We start from the raw sequence: 20,055 nt of genomic DNA, 5'->3' as shown, positions 1-20,055 counted from the left end.
GTCAGGATCAGGTCTTAACTCAGATGTGCCCCCAACATTAGCCCAGTGGGAGTGCCTAATATGTGATGTTTCAACCAAAGTGGGTCTCATCTCTTGGGGAAAAAAGTTCTCAGTAGCCCACATGTCAGGTTTGCCTGCTGTGTTACCGTTTACAAAGCCCTTCCGGGCCTGTTTCGTCCCCTGAACAGGGTCAGTGAGAAAGCCCAGGCTCAGCCTGCAGAGCCGCTCATTGCTGTCCCACGCACCTGGTCACCTGGCCTTGCAGAGAAATGACCCAGCCTGGTCACCAAGAAATAGAACAGTGCTTCGTGAAATTAAGTTGTAATTGCGTTTTCCAAGAGACCACCACACTGAGCCCCCCTCCCTCCTCTTGCAGTTTTTGTTGCCAGGATTTGGAGGGTGGCGCCTTGGAGGGGCCTCTCTGGGGGCAGCATCTGAGCAGGTCAGGACAGCACCATAGTGAACTCAGGGCCACCCTCCCCCTCGTCGTGCACTGAAGCCGTGGCTCCGTGGCTCTTGCAGTTAGGGAAGTCCTGCCTGATGGGAATTGGGAACGCAGACCTCAGCAGCTTCCTACTGAGCCTGCCTGGGTTCGTGCCAGGGGGGCACTGGGCCCTGCCCGTGGAGCTCACAGTCCAGAGGACTCACATAGTGAGGCTGCATCACACGTGGGGTCAGCAGTGCAGCCCTCTCCAGGAGTACCTGCACAGGCGCAGCTGCTCACATGCCCGCTTTTGAAGGCCAGGCTTGTGGAGGGGCTGGGGAAGAGCTGGGGAGGTTCACAGTCAGCCAGGGAGGTGGGCTCGGCCCCGGCTAACCACAGCCCACAGGAGAGCGCTCCTCAGGTGCCAGTTGTGTGTCCTGGGAGCCAGGGTGGGGCCTGGAGAGGGCAGAGGTAGTAGCCACAGAGCGGGGCCTGGAAGGGTCAGGAAGTTTTCTCCCAGGCAGGGAAGGAAAATATTAACAGTGACCACTGCCGGGCCATTGCTGCGTGCAGGGGGTGCTGAGCTCTTTACACATGCAGTTCCCTGTAAGTGGCGCACGGGGACAGGGACCCACACTGCTTCACCTCTAAATCCACCCACCTTGTTACCTTTCCTGGGCCTCTGGGGACAGTTCCTTGGCCTCCAGTCATGGTGGCCCCATGGGCAGGACCTGGTTGTTGGGTGAAGCTGATTGACTGTGTGGGTGGTGGCCCCACCTGCTGCTCTGGAAAGGAGAGCAGACACATCTCCTTCCCTCCTTAGGAGGGAGAAACAGGACGTGTGAGTCACATGACTCCTGAGCATCCCCGGGGGCCCAGCAGTCCCTCCCCCGTCTTGTCTCCCACCTGTACCCCACCTCCCCTTTTCCCCCTCACCTCCCCCTTTCTGCTCCACCTCCCATCCCCATCCCCCGCCAGCCTGGGTCACTCACCAGATCTGAAGAGACCACAGTCTCTCAGCCCCATTCCCACCTGTCACATCTCAGATGGACTCACCTCCTCCAGGAAGCCCTCCACCCTGATCCCGCAAGCCCACAGCTGCTCCCAGGGCCCTTTCTCACAGTCTACCCAGCTGGCTTAGCCCTGCATGCCATCTTCCCTCCCAGATGGCAGCCCCTCTCCCCCTCACCCCTGCCCCAGCTCCTGAGGAAAGGACTGGGAGGGGCTGGAGCAGGCCTCTGACCAGAGGAGAGCCGGGTCAGGAAAGGGAGTTAACTTTCCATGGTGGCTCTGTGTGCCCAGCGTTCTGCACATGTGACCTCCCCCGCCCACTCAGCAGGCTTACAGTGGGGAAAACCGCTGCTAAGGGTGTGCCCAGCTCTTCAAGGTTCTCGCTGCAGCCTGCTGCCTCACAGGAGAAAAATAAACCCGCCCCTCCCTTGAGCAGGGGCCAGAGGGTCAGGAAACTCTCTCCTGCCCACCCTCGCCCCGCATCCCCACCCCGGCTCCGCTGACCCACCGCCCGGTCTATGGGTCCACAGTGTCTCATAGACTTTTCTACTGCAGCATCTTGACCATCCTCCCTGCTGGGCTGGGCACCCTGCTAGGACAGGACACAGTCTCCCTCGCAATCCTGGAAGCCCTGGAGCTTCCCTGCCTGGCACAGGGCCCGGCATCCAGGAGCCTTAACAAACGAGTGAGAGAGAGAGTAGCTTGTGAAATAACGCAGGAGCGAATGAATGAATCGCTTCATGTCTGGCAAAATTCCCTAGCGGGTGATCTCATGAGTCTGATCAAAGGCAGCCCAGCAGTTCCCTTTTCAGATTACCATTTGGGTGACTATGAAGTAGGCTGCCGCTTCGGAGGAGCCTCACAGCACCATAGGTGTCTTGGTTTGTTAGACTGAGCCTCGAACCACAGAGTGCCAGTGCGCAGGTGCTCTTCCAGGCCTGGGTGTGGGGACCGCAAGCTCAATCCTTCCTCGTCAGTGTCCTTCCTGGGAGCAGGATGTGCCTGGAGTTGTAGCATTGGATCGGCCGTGTGGTTAAGGTGGAGAATGATTGAATTAATACGTATTACCAGCTAGTATTTTGGGTATTAGTTCCCGTAAAGTGAAAAGAATAAACTCCAGTTTTATTCCCTTTTCCAATAAATTTATTTTTGTAGCAAAGTGAAGTGCCCTGGTTTGAAGGACAGGCCTCTGTGATGATGGTGGTGCTACAACAGCAGCCCATCCCAGTTTCTTCCCATTACTTTGTTTGCTCCTCACAATAGCCACACAAGGTTGGTGTCGTTACAGCTTCCCTGTCGTGATCATCATTTGTATTTTTTGGGTGCCACCTTGAGGCCCAGGGTGATCATTTTGCCCAAGGGTTGCAGGCCCGGCTGTTGTATGAGCACTTGGGGTCATAGCCAGTGGTCCCTGGGCCATCCCCACTGCTTGCCAGGGGATCTGTGTGGAAGACTAGGGGTGCATCACCTGTCACCAGGCCAGCGCCCCTGGACTGTCCTGGGTGACCTGGGCTCCCCATGAGTTGCCCTTGAGCCTCGTGTTCTGGCCTCACGGCCCCTGTCCTCAACAGAAGAACCCCACAGTATTTCCATGGTCATTCTGGGGGCAAGCTTACCATGGGGTGATGTGGGTGCACACCCCCTGCTGCCAGGGCTCCCTCCCTGGTCTGTGGAAGCAGGTTCTGTCTGTGGGCCAGGGTGGCAGAGCCAGGCTGGGGAAGTGTTGCTTCTGTGACTTTCACATAGGCCCACCTCTCTGCCCACTGAGCCCTTGGGACCTCCTTATGCCACCCCCTCACATCTCCTCCCCTCAGCTCTGGCAGGGGGAGAGGCAGCCACAGTCCCAATTAGAAGGCGCTGAGGGCTGTGTGGCAGGTGCTGGTGGTCATCTCCCGCTGCAGTGCTGAGCCCTTCGGTGGGTTGGTAGCCTATGGGCTTGTTCCCTGCCGGCTGCTCCTCCAGACCCCCGTAGGTGGGGCCCAAGCAAGGCAGACTGCTCAGACATGGCTCCTACACCTGAGCTGTGAGAGGCTCCTCAGAGTTGGTGACTTGTCCCAGTGCCTAGAACTCAGCCCCTCAACCCCATGACCCCCATGGCTCTTAGGAGCTATGAATTCAGGTCAGCCCGGCTCACAGCCACTGAGCACTTTGCAGCAGAGTGGTGTGCAGCTGCCACTGGACACTGAGGCACAGGAGGCCCTCCATGATCCCTCCGTGATCCAGCAAGGCCCTGGGCAAACAGCAAATAAAGCGCACCTCGTGGAACCTGCATCTTCCTGGGGACGCATAACCACATAGATGATAGGGCATGTCAGAGGGAAAAGACCTTCAGAGGAAGTGGAGCAGGCTGCTGGGTGGGGCAAGAGGTCACGGGCACAGACCAGCTGGAGCAAGGAGGGGACGAGGTACCTGCAGGGAGGTGGGGAGAAGAGCAGCGGGAGGCCAGGGCCGTGGGGGAGTCAGGAGCCTGGTCACAGGGGTCCTTGAGTATTGTCACTGAGAGCACTTCGCCTTCCACTCTGAATGAGGCTCGCGCAGCCACGGAAAATGGTCCAAACCGCATTTCAGCAAGAGCCTGCAGCTGCTTAGAGAAGGGGCTGTGGGTGAGGCAGGGCCAGGCGCTTGGAGCCCCTTTAGGAGGGCCCTGTTGTCACCTAAGAAGGGATGGTGGCTGGGACTGGAGGAGAGGAGCTGGCTGGCGAGAAGCAGTGCTGTGGCTGAGTGTTGAGGGTAAAGCCAGCAGAGCTGCTGTGGGGTGAGGGAGCGGGGCCCTCAGGAAGGACTGCAGGGTGTGGGCTGAACCACTGGAAGGATGGGGCGCCCTTGCTGTCTGACCCCCCTCAGTTCTCACATGCTGGACATGGGCCCACAGGTGAGCCCCACGGGTTCGGGCAGGATGCAGGAGGGCCTTCGCCAGGAACAGGTTTTGTGTAGCCATGGGGTGAGCAGAGCTGGGCAGCAAGTAAGCCCTACAGGAGACCAGAGACAATCGAGGTGCCCAGTGGGGTTAGAAAGCGGGAGAGGGCCTGGCCATCAGAGGGTGGTTGCCCACCAGGCCCACCTCAAAGGGCCGATGGAACAGACACTGCACTCTGGGCCCCTGAGTTTACCAAGGAAGGTGGTGGCCCACGAGGGACACACTTTGGTGCCTGCAGTAGAGCTGTTTGAGGGAGATGGGGTGCAGATCCTCATGGCAAGGACACAGGAAAGCTGTGGAGGAGGGGTGCCCAGCCAGAGAGGGAGGGACTTGGCTCCAACTCCAGTTGAAGGGGGCTGCAAGAGCAGAACACGATGGGGGAGGAGGCATGGTGGGGGAGCAGAGAGGGACACAGGGAGAGGGCAGGTACAGGCAGGTGAGGACAGGTGGGGGCAGGTGGGGCACATGGGGACAGGTAGGGACAGATTGGGGGCAAGTAGGGCCAGATAGGGGTAGGTGGGGTGGGTATGCGGATACAGTGTTCTTGGCCAAGGCCTCAGATTTGGGGCATCATAGAAATCAAGACCCAGAGCAGAAGGAGCTGTTGACTTCTGGAAGCGCTCTGAGGCTTCTCTGAGCCCCTGTGGAGATCACGTGTGGCTCCTTGTGCCGAGCGAAGCAGTGGTGAGGGGCCCTGGAGCTTCCCGCCCTCATCCTTCCGGGGCCTGTGGGCAGGTTCCTGTCCAACTGACCACTGTTCTGCTCCTGACAGCTTGCTCATTTGGGGCCTGGGGAGATGAACAAAAATAGATTCCAGAACTATCTAAAATCAGTTGACAAACTGGTGGCCAGATGGTGCCGGTTCCTATGCACAAGGGGTAAACTATTTTGAATGTGGAGAGGGCTATTTTAAAGTTTGAATTGAAGTGAAAAGCTGTCTCCCCAAAGCAGTATGTGAGTCACATGAAGGAGAAGCCGTGACCAGCCCCTCAGTGTTTGGGAAGGGCTGGCTCTGCAGTGCCAGGCAGCCCAGGCTGAGTGCCACACGAGGGAAGGTTTCCAAGCAGCCACTGAAGGCCAGGCCCGAGTGGGGTCCTGGCTCTGCAGACCCTCCTGAGAGCTTGAGAGGCTCCCCAGACCACACACAGGACAGGCATGGGACCCAGGCCGGCTGACCCCATGCCCTCCCTGCTCACCCACCCATGTTTGGGGACCGGCAAGGTCATTGTCAGGATTAGGATTAGGAACAGCAAAAGCGATTAGAGTTTGTCCTCCTCCCTCCTGGTTAGCTGGGCAAAGATTTCCAGCTCTGAAACATTCTGCGTCTGTCCCATGGGACATCTGTTAGGGTGACAGCAGCAGTTCCCCTTGGAGCTCACACAGCTTGGCCTCAGCACAGTTTCCCCTGGGTGGGCATCCCTCACAGCCCCCTTCACCAGCCTCTGGGAAGGGAGAGTCCCCGGTGGGCAGGCATGGCCTGCCGACTCCCCAGCCTGTTGCTGAGCAGGGCCAGCCCCAGTGCGAGGGGCCACCTTTTCCATCCTGGGCATTTTGGTTCTCACTCTGTTTTGGGGTGGCTTAACAGGCTCCCCACCCTCCCACAGAGATAGAACTGCACTGCCCGCAGGACCCTGCACCTCTTCATCTCAGGGGCCCTCTTGAAAGCACTGGTTGGGGGGCAAGGGGTAGGGCTGGGAGACTGGAACCCTGTTCCCATCCTGAGGACCATCACTCCAACAGGCGACAGAACTAGGGACTCTGCAGGAGTCCTGGGGTTCAGCCCTCTGTTCATCTTGTGAGGATGCCAAAGCCCAGGAGGCTATGGGCCTGCCTCAGGGTGGGCAGCAAGGAAGAGCCTGTGAGGGGCCCAGATGCTGGGCTCCTTGTTCCACCCATTCCCGCCCCTTGTGTGATTTAGGAGCAAGTATAGTGTGGGTAGGGGGCTTGAGGGAGGCCCAAGGGGCGCTGCTCCTGCTTAGGGCTGGGCACGAGCTCTCTGAGGCTTGTGACAGAGCCTCAGAGGAAGTGTGACTGTGTTCAGGGCCTTGGTCAGCCAGGCCCTCCCTGGGCCCCTGGGGAGCTGCCCCCAGCCGGCCCCTCCGCTGGGCCCCAGGCCTAATCCAGCTTAGTGAGCACACAGTTCACAGCCCAGCTCAGCATTTCAGGGGGGCCAGCGCCTGCCTCTCTGTGGCATGGCCAGGATGAAGCCTGGAGAAGGCCAGCATCAGAGGAAACACCTGGAGTTGGGGATGGACACCAGGTAGGCACATGGGGATGGAGGGGGCAGACGGGCTCACAACAGCCCACAGGGTGACCGGGGCAGCTCATCTGCTGCAGATGACCCTCCCAGTGGCAGTGGCAAAGGCCCTGGTCCAGCTACATGGGCCCCTCGATGTTGGGGGACAGCAACCTCCACCCTGCCCTCCTCTTCAGGCAGAAGACAGAGTGGCCTGATCTTTGTGTACCCAGCCCAGCTACATGTGGCCCAAACGAAGCCCCAGCTGTCCCGGGGATTTGACTTCCTATCCCCTTGCCGCTCCGTACTAGCCTATCCTGCAGTGGCAGCAAAGTAGAGGTCACACACAGCCCGGTTATCACCCAGCTGCCCTGGCTGTGTGAGCACTGTCTTCAGCTGCAGGCCCGAGTGCTGGGAGGCAGGCATGGCTGAGGCCGGGCTGGGTCCTGTTGCTCAGACAGGGTTATTCCCTGACATCCTTGCTAGTGAGCATCTCCAGGAGCCCAGCTCCACTCCAGGAAGGCCACGGGACCCCACACTGCCTCTGCCCTCAAGGGACACCCAGACAGTGATTTACAAAATAAAAGCAGTGATGGTGCTGATCCCATGCCCTGGGAGACTTGCAGGTGGGGTCCATGGGCCCTACACATACCGCCTAGTGGCCTTGGGCAAGTCCCTTGGCCTCCCTGAGCCTCCATTCCTCCTCACACTATTGAAACGGTTCCCTCAGTGCTTGTGAGAATGCTCCAGACAGCCCTGACCCACGGTGGGTTTGTGTCGTGAGGGAGGTGAGCCGGCATCAGAATGAGCAGATGTGTTCGGGATTGAGCCGAAGAAGGGGAGGCAGACACGGTGCCTGGTGGGCCACACGTGAGGGCGTGGGGAGGGATGAGGCTGGAGAGGATTTGGGCCAAGACTCTGAGAGGCAGTCAACTGTCCCAGGAAATACAACAAACATTCCATTTGCCCTTGGAAGAGAAAATGGCCATTCTTAAAGTATTTAGAGCTCATGAACTTCAAGGGTAAGAGGTAGGGAGCATAATTCATTTTCATACTATAATCATCTTTCTTTTTTTCTTTTTGCTGTTAGGAAGTCCAGAGGCCTTATGGAGCCCTCTGACATGAGTTTGTGGGAATTATTTACCATGACCTTTGGCTACTCTTTTATACTGTTGTTTCTGACTCTTTCACAAGTCTTGTTTTAAATACCGTGAGTTATAGGAAAGCAAAGCACCCATCTATGTTAAAACTCATTGACAGCGAGATGATTACAGGAGCTGTAGAGGGTTGGCAGGGAGTGATGGCGGCAGATCCGATGGAACAGTGCCGGGGGAGGGCAAGGGCAGAGGCAAGAGGCCTTGTGCAGCTGCCAGGCCAGTCTGTCAGGCCACCCGGCAGGGCACCCAGACCAGGCAGAGCCCAGAAAACCATGAAACATCCATGATGTGTCTCGCCTGTAATAAGGCCCCATGCGAGGCACAGCCCAGGCCTCTGCACCCTCACCCCCATCAGGCAGGCAAGGGGACCATGCCTCAGATGGACATAGGCTGGCTCTGTGGTGAGGGAGCATGACTCTGCAGCCGGATAGACCCAGGTTCCCACTCCGCCTACCCCTTGTTGACCTGGGCACCCGCTTCTTCCTGGCCCTCAGTCTTGGGGGCACAAGAGGACCTGGCAAGGAGCTTCCCTGAAGCAGTGTGCCTGGTGCCCAGCGCCTGCCCAGGGAGATGAGGGTGCTCCCCCTCTGCCAGTGCCAGGGCTCTTCGGGGAGTTTCTGATGTGTGCTGTGCACCCAGCTCAGCAGGGCCTGTGAGCTGCCTGGGCCAGTGGCAGAGTCGGCCAGTGGCAGAGTCGACCAGTGTCCTCCCCGTGTTAAGACCCCTTCTTCAGTCAGCCAACAGGTGGCAGGAACCGAGACTAACTTGACTGGATGCTGGGGCCAGGCTTAAGGCTACAGGAAAGCAAGAATGACATGGGACCCAGCTCTCTCAGGAGCAGCAGCTCAGCATAGACCCAGCTCTGGGGTCTGAGTCTGGGTCTACTGCTTCCTCCCATGTGACCTCAGAGCCTCAGTCTCACCTACCATGGAATGGGGTGGGGGGTCTCTGCCACTCATCTCACAGGACTCCTGTGAGGGTCTGGAATGTTCCTGAGGCACCCAGAGGGATACTCTGCTCCCCCACCGCTACCACTTCTTACACCCTTTCGTGCAGACCCAGCAAAGAGGTGCCGTCTACTCTGGCCCTGGGATGGGTGGTTGCTGTGTCTGCTGTCAGGGGTCCTACCCTGAGGCCTGCAGTAGTGAAGGAGGGCAGGGACTGAGGACAAGGCTGGAGGCCACTGTAGGACCTAGGGCAGTGAAGGCTTGGCTCCAGGTCACAAGCCAGGGAGCAGTCTCAGGTCGACATTAGGGGGGTCCCCAAATGGCTTAGCAGTCAGTGACCACAGCTCCACACCAGCAAGTGAGCCTTACAGATCCATAATTAGCAAATTCAAAATAGGCCAGACCCACAGCTGCCCTGGATGCAGCATCTCCCCTCCCCAGAGCCTGTTAGGTGCCTAAGGAGATTGCTTTTCTTCCCCGAGGAGGTCTCTCTCCCACCCCAGCCTGTGCCAGGACACCTGTCAGTGTAAATCTCTGCCCCCCTTCTGGAGAAGTGAGTTACAGTGGCTCAGGTATGGCCAGGCAGGCACCAGCACCCAGACCTTTTTGTGGAGGGTGGGAGGTCCCCGAACCTGAGATGGAGTGAACACACCTCCTCCCCAAAGCCTTGTTGGGGAGCTGCTGGGAACTGAGCCTCAGTTTGCTCATCTGTCAAATGGGGATGATCCCACTCCTCCTACCTCAAGGATTTTGCTGAGTGAGCTGAGACGGGGCCTTGAGTGCAGGGTCTGTTGGACATTACTGTTCGTCTCACAGACAGGACAGGGCTCAGAGAGCTAGAGTGGCTTGTGCAGGATCCCAGGCCATCCCACTCCTGATAATGTGCCCTTTTCCACTGTGCTTTGCTGGTTTCCTTGGGCCTCCATTTCCACATCTTCAGCATGGGGGTGGGGGAGGCCTTGCATGGGTGCTGGGGGGTGAGATGAGATGATGGCAGGAAGGCGTCCAGAGGAGGGCTTGTTAAAGGAGTGACGTGCCTGGGGCCAGCTGACCAGCCTGCCCTCTCAAGTCCCAGGCTGGGGGCCCTTTCCACTAGGGCAGGCTGGCCCCCAAGGCTTGACTCTCCTTGTGGGGTGCGAGAGCCAGCCGAGCCCAGGCGAGTGCCCTGACGCAGAGCCATGAGGAGCTCACCCCCTCTGCAAGGTGCTGGTCCAGCCCTGCTCTCCTGAGGAGGCCCAGTACACCGACCCCCCGGCAGAGCGTTCACTCATCCAGCAAACGTTCTGGAGCAGCTGCCGAGTTTGGGGGATTCGGTGGGATGAAGAGCAACAGGCACAGTTGCTAGAGAAGCTACTTTGTCCACATGAGATGCAGTGGAGGCGAGAGGGCTGAGGAGTTAGCGGGCAGGCGAAGGCATGAACATCGGGGGTGGCCCCCGACGGTGCCTCTTGAGTGCTCCTTCCCAGGATTCTCCACATCACCTCCCTGGTTCCCCATGACATAGTGCTGCGTTGTCCCTGAGTCACAGGTGAGGGGCCGTGTGCCTCTCCCTCCAGGAAAGCAGGTCTCTAACACGTGGGGTCAGACAAAGTGTGGGGAGGGAGTGTTGGGGAGTGGCAGTCAGAGACCAACGATGCAGGTTGGGCTGGAGAAACGTGTCCCTTCCTACTGCATTAAAAGAGTCCAGAAAGGGCAAATCCAGAGGTCCCTGCTTGGACCTTGCTGCCCTCCAGGGACAGCTGAGGCCTGGGCCCTCCTCTCCACTGTGATGACAGGGGCAGAACGACCAACCCCTGCTGCATAAGAGTGTGGTGGAACCACCTATGGACCTGGGAAGCTGAAAAGAATCTGGATGTCATAGTAGACCACAAGTTTGAAGGGGGAACCTTAAAAGCAGAGTTTTGTGACACAGACTTTGAGGTAGCTTGGTGGAAAGTTCTAGTCCCAGTTCCTCTGCCAGACAAGACCATTTACCTCTCTGAGCCGGGCAATATAGTAGGATGTGGCTTTCCTTCCTTCTGTGCCAAAGCCAGGGACTGGCTTGAGCTGGTAGAAGTGCCTTGGGTTCCAGTAGGGACGGGGTCATGACAAACCTCAGGTCCAGCCCACAGTGAGGATGCAGCAGCCCAGAGTTGGGCCCCAGTTGTGACGAAAACTCAGCAGCCCCAGCAACTGCTGGCGAGGCAGCGTCCACCAGCAATGAGAGCACCAGGTTTGGTGCTCTCAAGTGGCATCCTGACTATGGGACACTGACCACGGCAGATGCTAGTACCTCGGCTGGCTGTGAGAAAGCAGGGTCCTCATGTCCCCACAGAAGCCAAAGGGGGCAGCAAAGGTGTTTCTGATGACTCCAGGGAAGTGGGGGGTAGGAGAGACAGCTCCCCCCCCAGGGCCTTCCTCACTGCCCCGAAAGTGGCAGGCAGGGTGTGGAGTGTGGAGACAGGCCCCTGTCCCGGGTGCCATGCTCACATGCCACACCTCGCTCCCTAGGCCTGCAGGGACTTCCTGGAACTAGCAGAGACACACAGCCGAAAATGGCAGCGTGCACTGCAGTATGAGCAAGAGCAGCGCATCCACTTGGAGGAGACCATCGAGCAGCTGGCCAAGCAGCACAACAGCCTCGAGCGGGCCTTCCGCAGCGCCCCTGGCCGGGCCAGCAACCCCACCAAGAGCTTCAGCGAAGGTGAGTCGGGCAGAGCTGCCAGGCCCGCCTGGGTCCCTTGCTCCAGGCCGCTCAGCCTCTGTCCATCTGACTGGCGCTCCATCCACTCCACCCTCAGCCTCCCCTCTGCCAGCTGGCTCTGCTTACACAGTCCCCCAGTACACATACCCCTTAACGTGCCCACATTTGGGCTGGTCTTGGCCAACTCTGGCCTGCCCCTGTGGCTTTGTATTTCTCATGCCCACCACCGACGGGCAACAGTCTCCCTGTATCTAGGTTCCAATCCTCAAAAGAAAAGTTCAGTGAGCCCAGCTGTTCCCTCTTTGGCAGGGCTGCCCAGGTGCCAGATGGCAGGCCACCTAACCTTGGGTTAGGGATCATGGGTCCCCTCAGAAGGGGGTCCGTCGGAAAGGGAAGCTGGGTCGCAGATAGACTGACCAGCATGTTGAGAGATCCGGGAAGGCTTCCAGAAGGAGGGAGGCCTCTGAGCCAGAGCAGTGAAAGGAAAGTGCGTTCCAGAAAGGGAGCAAGGGCAGTGACAGCCAGCTCAATCTGGACCAGGTGACTGAAGTGGGGAGTTCCTGCAGAGGGGGCAGTAGGGTCAAAGGTGGGGCGGCCATTGGGCTCTGGACTTCCTGAAGCAGGCCAGTTTTTTGAAGTCACAAACTGAGGCAGCAGCTTTGCTTGTCTCTCTAGGAAGCTTTTTGACTCCCAAAGGAGAGGACAGTGAGGAAGATGAAGATACAGAGTACTTCGATGCCATGGAAGACTCCACGTCCTTCATCACGGTGATCACCGAGGCCAAGGAGGACAGGTGGGTTCCCTGGGCGGGGTTGGCCGCTCTGGAAGGAACTCTCTCCATCCCTGCCTTGTTCTTCTCATGCTCCATCTGCTCTTCTCTGTACTTGGGGTTTTCTTTAAATCTTGCTCCAGATGGCATTTTTGCTTAGCTTGGTTCTCTTCTTCCTTAAATAAAAAATGCCCAAATAGAGTTTGTATCAGGATTTAATTTTAAATGGAGATGGAGAACAGGGGATTGGCTGGATCCAGTTCCAGAGGGGGGTGGAGGGGAAGAGTGACTGGGGCCCAAGGGCTGAGGCCCAGAAGGCTGGGGCTTGCTCATTCCTGCCTCAGAGCTGCACAGGGTCCCGACCACTCCCCCCACCATGTCAGCATTCCAGAACAGACAAGAGATGCCGGAAGTCTCTTTTATTTTCTATTTCCAAGCCTTTGTTTCATTTTTCATAACTGCCTGCTCTTTCAGGATGTTTCTAAACACACATTAGATCACACAGTAGTGACCAGGACATTGACCAGAACTGAGAGTCATGTTGTCAGACTCTCTGGGACCCTGAGGAAGTGCCTGTGGGTGTGGACCATGCTGGTGCACAACATGTGCTGAGGGAAGAGCGTGGGACAGGTGGGCGGGCTGGGCTCCACCCATGCCGGGCTGTGATCAGAGGGCAGCGTGCCGGGGCTTGAATATAGATTTAATATAATTGGGAGTCCTGTCCTCAGTGGGGTCTTTTATTCTCATCAAATTGCTTAAAGTCCTAACAATAGAAGGGTTGGCGAGTATGGCAGCATTGGGGGACACAGAGGGGGCCATTGAGCTGCACAGTTGTCTGGGGCCCCTGCCATTCCCTGAGGAGGAGCTGCTGCTCCGAGCCTGGGGAACAGCGACCTAACTGACCACAGCCTTCGCCGCCCACTGCCGCCTTCGCCCACGAGGCATGTCAGAGTCACAAGGCCGCCCGTGCTGACCCACGCGCGTGTGCCTCAGGCGGGGCGCTCAGGCCATCTTGGATGAGGAACTGCAAGTGCCCCCGTGGCCTCTCTCCCCATGTCTGTCCCGCTGCCCACCGCACTGCACGCTGCCTTCCACAGGCCCCTGGAGCCAATGTCTTCTGCCTGTGTGTCCCCTTGTCTGCAGCGCCCTGTCCCCCTTCCCCACAATGACCCTGGTGAATCCTTCCCATCCCGAGGCCCTGACTACCGAGAGCCCGTCCCGCACCCTACCCGACCCAGGTCACCCTTCCTTGGGGCTCCCTCAGAGCCCCTGCTGCTTTGGCTCACCATCTCTACCACAGGTATTCATCCAACCCACTTCCTGCCCTTCTGGAACCCCTTCTGGTCTAGTGTGGGAGTCAGACCAGCAGACAGTGAGGACACAGGAGCTCCAAGGTGCTCCAGGAGGCTCTCCCAGAGGAGGTCCCTGCCTCCTCAGCCTCATCTGGGTCCTGGGGCAGCCAGTACCCCAGAGGGTCTGTGTGGAGGGACCTCAGGTGAGGCTTTTGCTGAGCACCTGCTGCCACAGGGCAGCAGTGGGTAAGAGCCTCTCCACATCACTGCCCTCGGTCCCTCAGCCCTACTTGAGTGTCCTGAATTGGAGACAGCCCTTTAGAGGAGCAGCCTTGGGGTGGGCTGCCCTCTAACCTCACTGAGGGGTCTGGATAGAAGGTGGCCAGGTCCTGAGGAGGCCTCAGGATTTGTAAATAACTTGCCTCCCCTTTTGTGTTTCCTGCAGAAAAGCTGAGGGTGGGACCACAGGCTCTGTGGAGTGGACCTCAACAGACAATGTGAGTGAGGGGGGACCACCCTGAGGGTGGCTGAGAGGGGAGGCCAGCTTGAGCTCAAGGCCCCCAGGGCGAGCTTTGCGCCCTGGTGCCTTTGGGTCCCTGGTCTGCCTTCATCTGACAGTTCAGGCAGAGTCAGGCTGCCCCTCCCACCAGCAATGTGCCAGTGGCCTGCTGGGTCCCCAGACTCTGCTGCGTCAGAGGTGAGGGCAAGGTCTGGAGGGCCGAGGGGGCGCTCTGGACTCCACTGACAGACACACTCTCCTTCTCCACCAGGTGCTAGACAACACCTCACTTGTGCCCAAGGGCCCCCCAAAAGTCAAGAGGCGTGTCCGCATCCCTGACAAGCCCAACTACAGCCTTAATCTCTGGAGCATCATGAAGAACTGCATTGGCCGGGAGCTCTCCAAGATCCCCATGCCGGTAGGGGGCTCGGCAGGGCAGCCTCAGTGGGTCCCGAGGGGCTGTTTTCCTGGGTGCGAATGAGAAGTAATGGCCTGTGTGAAGTACAAGCCGCCCAGGGTGTCATTCTCATGACACCTGAGCAGCATTCACGAATTACTGAATCATGTTCATCGGCATTGCTGAAGGCCCCCCAAGAGCAGAGGTCTCAGGCTCTGAGGGACGGAGCCTGAGAGGGGCTCTGTGTTGATCAGAGGTGTGGGGGCCCCCAGGGCAGCTCTGCATCTGACAGGGCCTCACAACGTCCCGGCTGTCCCGACTTCATGGGGCTGTGTGTGCACACAGGCAGGCCCTCCTCTGTGCCGGAAGCTGTTCCTGGTGCCCACCCCAGTGAGGTCACACGGCGGGAGAGGGCAGGACTGTTATCCCCGTCCCACCAGGCCACGATGGCATCTCCATGGAGGAAGAGCTTGCAGGTTCCAGGCCGGACTTGGTTTTGCTGTGTGACCCAAAATGAGTCCCTTCACATCCCTGGCCTCTGTGTCCACATCTGCAAAGTGGGGAGAATAATAGCACCCGCTTCACAGTGTCTGGAGGGTGAAATGAGAGAACACAGGGAAGACCCTGTGGCTGGCTCAGGGTCACAGCCCAGCATCACAGGGGACAAGTGCCCCTGCCCTGTCTGAGGCCGAGATGGGGGCCCCTCCCCAGGAGCTCTCGAGAGAAAACTTGCATAATAGCTCAGAATATGAGGAAGACCCACTTCATCCATCCATTCATTCGTTTATTCACTCATTCACCAACTGATTCCTATGATTCAGTGCTGAACAAGTCAGAAACCCTGGCCTTCATGGTGCTTACGTCCTAGGAGGGGAGACTGACAGGAAACGTAATGACACTGTACAAGAGACAGCAGGTCGCAAAGTGGTGAGGGCTAGAGAAAACTGAGGCAGGAGGGGCTGGGGAGGCGAGCGAGTGGAGCTGCATCTTAGACAAGGTCAGCAGAAGAACCTCACTGAGCAGCAATGCCCCCGAACATCTGAGTAAAGCAGGGTGCTTGTGACCTCAGGTCTGCACCAGGAGCGGCAGTCTCAGCTGGGCCTGGCAGGTGGGCGGCCTGCACAGACGCCCAGCCTGACCACCACCCGCCGGCCCACAGGTCAACTTTAACGAGCCCCTGTCGATGCTCCAGCGGCTGACGGAGGACCTGGAGTACCACCACCTGCTGGACAAGGCGGTGCACTGCACCAGCTCGGTGGAGCAGATGTGCCTGGTGGCCGCCTTCTCCGTGTCCTCCTACTCCACCACCGTGCACCGCATCGCCAAGCCCTTCAACCCCATGCTGGGGGAGACCTTTGAGCTCGACCGCCTCGATGACATGGGCCTGCGCTCTCTCTGTGAGCAGGTGAGGCCCGCTCACACTCTGGTCCAGCTGCTTCTGCCAGGCCCAGGGTCAGAGCAAGACGAATGGGATGCGGCCTCTGACCTTGACATGCCAGGGGGTCACCAAGCCGAGGTCCAGTCAGGCAGCTGGGCATCCTGTGGCAAGGGCAGGTCCAGGGACACGCTTTCCCAGCAGGCCTCCCGGAGACGGTGAGGGCCGCCGTAGGAGGAGAGCTTGGAGAGGAGAGAGTCGAGTCTCTGTCCGTTTCTGAGGACAGTGTGCAGGGAAGGGGAGGACTCGTCTCCAAGCAAGGAACCGTGGAGCAGAGATGGAGGGACATTGGCAGGACACTGTCAGGGAGTCCAGGTGGGCCGTACCATCGGGTCACGACTGAGCCGGGAGGCAGGAGACGGGGAGGAGTCTGCGCATGCGGGGCCCTGGTCAGTCCCAGCAGAGGGCTGGAGTGTGAGGAGCTCCAGGGATCAGCACACCTGGGGCACGGGGTGGCTCACCTCCATCCTCTCCACGCCTTCCCCAAACTGACACTCTGTGTCTGACACTTATTCTCTGCCCCAGTAGGGCAGAGCCAAAACTGAGCCCCAGGGGCTGCGAGCCTCAGCAGCGGCTTCTCAACCCTGAGCCTTGGGGGCCTTGTCTGATGAGAGGCAATTCTGTTGGTGCCTCACCGGGTGCTGGGCGGACCCAGGAGGGTGCCGCACAAACGTGCCAGGATAGAGCTTCTAGGGTGTGTGTGCCAGGCGCTGCTCTGGGCCCTGGGGTTGAGCTCAGAAAGCAGACAGTTCACAGATGTGGTGGCTAGTTTAAAGGGTGTGCTCTGTCTGCTGTGTGGACCCAGAGGAGGCAGCTATGGTGGTTGGACCAGGGAGAGGTGGAAGGTCAGAGCACAGGCATGTTTAGAAGGTAGAACCAATGGGTTTGCTGATGTTCTGGATGTTAGGGGAGAGAGTGAGAGGGAGGGAGGCGGAGGAGGGTGTCAAGGATGACCCCAGGGTTCTTGGCTTGAATTATGAGTGAATGAATTTCTTCGTTCAACAGAGCTGATCAAGTGCACACAATGTGCCAGGTGCTGTTCAGGCATTGTGGGTACAGCTAGCTGGGAAGTGAGCAGATGGGGTGCCTGTCCTCACAGGGTGGTGGGGGCAGATACTATACTGTATATGTCCGATGGTTCTGGCTCTTTTAGAAGGTGGTTGGTCAAGAAGTGATGCAGACAGTGAGGGAGAAAGGAGGAGCCAAGGCCGGAGAGGAACCGGGGTGGGCAGCTAGGGCAGCTGGCAGACTCTGCGTGGGAGGCCGTCAGGGCAGGGCAGAGGGGCTTGGCACCCTGACTTGTTTTATGGGGATCCCTCTGGCTGTAGTCGGGAGAATGGAGCACAGGACCTGAGGGTGGAGCAAGGAGGCAGGTGGAGGCCTTTGCACCCATCCAGTGTGGGGGTGGGGGAAGGGGTGGGCTCCCAATGCATTTGGAAGGAAGAACAGACAGGATTTGCTAAGGATTAGATGAGGAACATGAGAAAGAGGGGCCAGGGATGACTCCAAAGCATTTGGTGTGAGCAGCTGGAAAGACTGGATCATCTACCTGGGAAGGAAGCCATGGCACAGAGTCCAGGGCCAGCCCCTGAGGGTCACATCCCTAAGTTTGCCGGAGGCGGGGAGGCTCCAGTGGGCATGTGGGGGCCCTGGCCATAGGTGACGGGTAGGTTCAGGACAGCTCACCCAGCATTGTACAGGAGCCATTGGCGGGTTTGGCCTGTGCTTCTGAAATGTAAGAAGCAAGAGGGAGTGCCACTGACAGAGATGGGAGACAAGAAGAGATGCAGGCGGGGCATCAGGAGCTCTGGTCAGTCTGAGAAGCCGTCCGAGTAGAAGTGGTCAGTGGGCAGCTGGAGTGCACGCCTGGAGTTCAGGGGAGAAGCTGGGGCAGGGGGCTGAACGAGGCCATGAGATGGTGACGAGGTGCCCTAGGGAGTGAGGAGGCTGGGGAGAAGCTGAGCCCTAGGACCCTGCAACCAAAGGAGCAGTGGAAATAAGGAAGAACAGACAAGGAAAGCTGAGGAGGTAGGCGGGCAGTGTCCTGGCAGGTGAGACAGCAGTCAGGGATGCCCAGTGCTGCGAGAGGAAGGCGCAGAGGCACTGGAGGCCCCGGCGTGGGTGCGCAGAGCTTGCTACACCGCCATCCAGGTCCGACATTGATCTGGACTCCCAACCCTGCCCTTCGGTTAAGATGGCTTCCCCAGTCTGGGCCTCCTCCGTGTAACATGGCTCAGTAACACGCCCCTTGGCAGGCATGTGGGGAGGTTAACTAGAAATTGGGCACGGAAGCCCTCGGTGGAGAATAACACCCTCACTTTGTTAGTCCTCAGTGCAGCCTGTCACTGGTACATCCTTCAGGCACACGCTGTCATCATCCCCATTTCAGAGGCTGAGAGCCAGGTGCAGAGATGCCCCGGCCCTCGGCTTATGCCCACAGCAGGCTGCGGCTGGCCCAGGACCACTGCCCAGGTTGCTCCCACTGCCGTGCCCTTGCTCTTCTGCTCAGAGCACTGCCCTTCCTGTGGACTTGCCTTGAGTCTGGGACCCCCAGAGGAGCAGCCAGGGCTGCTCCTAAGGCCATGGAGCCAGGCATACTGGCACGGGGTAGGCTCTGCCCCCAGCTGGTTGGGAGGCAGGCCTGCGCCCATGTCCAGCAGACACTTATGTCCTGTGGGTCTGCTCTCAGGTGAGCCACCACCCACCATCAGCTGCGCACCACGTGTTCTCCAAGCACGGCTGGAGCCTCTGGCAGGAGATCACCATCTCCAGCAAGTTCCGGGGGAAATACCTCTCCATCATGCCACTAGGTGAGTTGGGGCCTTGAGCCCTCCCAGGGTAGAAAGACATTCTGGAGGAGGCAGAGGGTTTTGCCAATCCGGAAGCCAGCTTGGGGCCTCCAGGAGTGACGTTAGTCTCCCTGCAGGCCTGCTCCCCTCTCCCCCACAGGCTTCCGGGCCACCTCCCTGGCCTGTGCCCTGCCCTCAGTCTGCGTGAAAACCAGGGTCCCGTTCTCAGGACCCTAGGCCTGTGGGCAGACTGGCTGGGGCCCAGCATGGCAGGCCATGACCTCTGACCCTTTATCTGGCCTCCAGGTGCCATCCACTTAGAATTCCAGGCCAGTGGGAATCACTACGTGTGGAGGAAGAGCACTTCGACGGTGCATAACATCATCGTGGGCAAGCTCTGGATCGACCAGGTCAGGGGCGCCCTCAGGGACGGGGCATATGACCCAGGGATTGGCCACTGACCACCCCTCTCCCTCCCTAGACAGGGGACATTGAGATTGTGAACCATAAGACCAAGGACCAGTGCCAGCTGAAGTTCTTGCCCTATAGCTACTTCTCCAAAGAGGTACACCGGAAGGTAAGCAAGGCCACCTCTCAGAGCCTCGAGGGGCCTGTTGCTGGGCGTGTGCCTACGCTAGTCCTACCAATGTCCACAGGTGTCAGGAGTGGTGAGTGACAGCCAGGGCAAGGCCCAATATGTGCTGTCAGGCTCGTGGGATGAACAGATGGAGTGCGCCAAGATCGTGCAAAGCAGCCCCAGCAGCCCCAGCTCCGATGGGAAGCAGAAGACAGTGTACCAGACGCTGCCAGCCAAGCTGCTGTGGAAGAAGTACCCACTGCCGTGAGTGGGCTGTGGGGCGGGCGGAGAGCAGGCAGGGAGAGGGAGAGAAGGAGGCAAGTGGACAGTGGATAGGCAGGGGGCCCTGCCCGGCCAGACAAGAAGCAAGTGGCAGGCACAGCAGTTTGTGAGGAGGGTTTAGTCCACATGTGGGCAGAGAACAGTGTTATGTGGCTGACATCCCACTGTGGAAGCCAGGCAGCCAGCTGTAAATAAGGGGACGTTATCAGGTGGTAGCAAGTCCTATGCAGAGACTTTAAACAGGCTGATTGGACAGAGTCCCTGCACGGTCCCAGGAACAACCACCAAACATGAAATAGAAACAAAAAAGTATAAAAAGTAGCACAGCAGATTTCAAAGAGAGAGAAATAGAAAATTCTACAAAGGGAAAATCAAACAACTGAAATTGAGAACTCCCTGGGAAGCTTTCATAGAGATAATCCATCAACTGAATGTAGATCAGAAGAAGTAATCAAAAACTGCAGATAAAGAGACAAAACCTGGAAAAGACGAGAAGCTGGCGGGAGAAGGCTTCCCACCTAGTGACCCAGAGTGAGTCCCGGAGCAGCGTCGCCGGCAGCCGGCGGCCAGTGATAGTGCAGGATCTCGGCGAGGTCCCCGGGTATCCGTGCTCACGTCAAGTTTGAAGCGGGCTCTAGCC

At 58.5% G+C, this 20,055-nt stretch overlaps 1 protein-coding gene across 13 annotated transcripts in view; it reads left to right on the top strand.

Moving 5' to 3' along the window:
- The window catches only part of OSBP2 (oxysterol binding protein 2), a 181,056-nt gene that overhangs the window by 151,458 nt on the left and 9,543 nt on the right, over positions 1-20,055 (top strand). For all 13 annotated transcript variants that reach the window (XM_070276204.1, XM_070276203.1, XM_023646840.2 and 10 more), the window contains 9 exons: positions 11,183-11,375; positions 12,051-12,168; positions 13,882-13,933; positions 14,207-14,353; positions 15,492-15,737; positions 18,457-18,577; positions 18,863-18,966; positions 19,038-19,133; positions 19,213-19,397. In XM_070276204.1, coding sequence (XP_070132305.1) covers positions 11,183-11,375; positions 12,051-12,168; positions 13,882-13,933; positions 14,207-14,353; positions 15,492-15,737; positions 18,457-18,577; positions 18,863-18,966; positions 19,038-19,133; positions 19,213-19,397 — 1,262 coding nt within the window. The remainder of the gene's footprint in view (positions 1-11,182; positions 11,376-12,050; positions 12,169-13,881; positions 13,934-14,206; positions 14,354-15,491; positions 15,738-18,456; positions 18,578-18,862; positions 18,967-19,037; positions 19,134-19,212; positions 19,398-20,055) is intronic.

The sequence above is a fragment of the Equus caballus genome, chromosome 8 (genome assembly GCF_041296265.1).
Source record: "Equus caballus isolate H_3958 breed thoroughbred chromosome 8, TB-T2T, whole genome shotgun sequence".
NCBI classification, from domain to species: Eukaryota; Metazoa; Chordata; class Mammalia; order Perissodactyla; family Equidae; genus Equus; species Equus caballus.
This window is presented reverse-complemented; position numbering and strand designations above follow the sequence as displayed.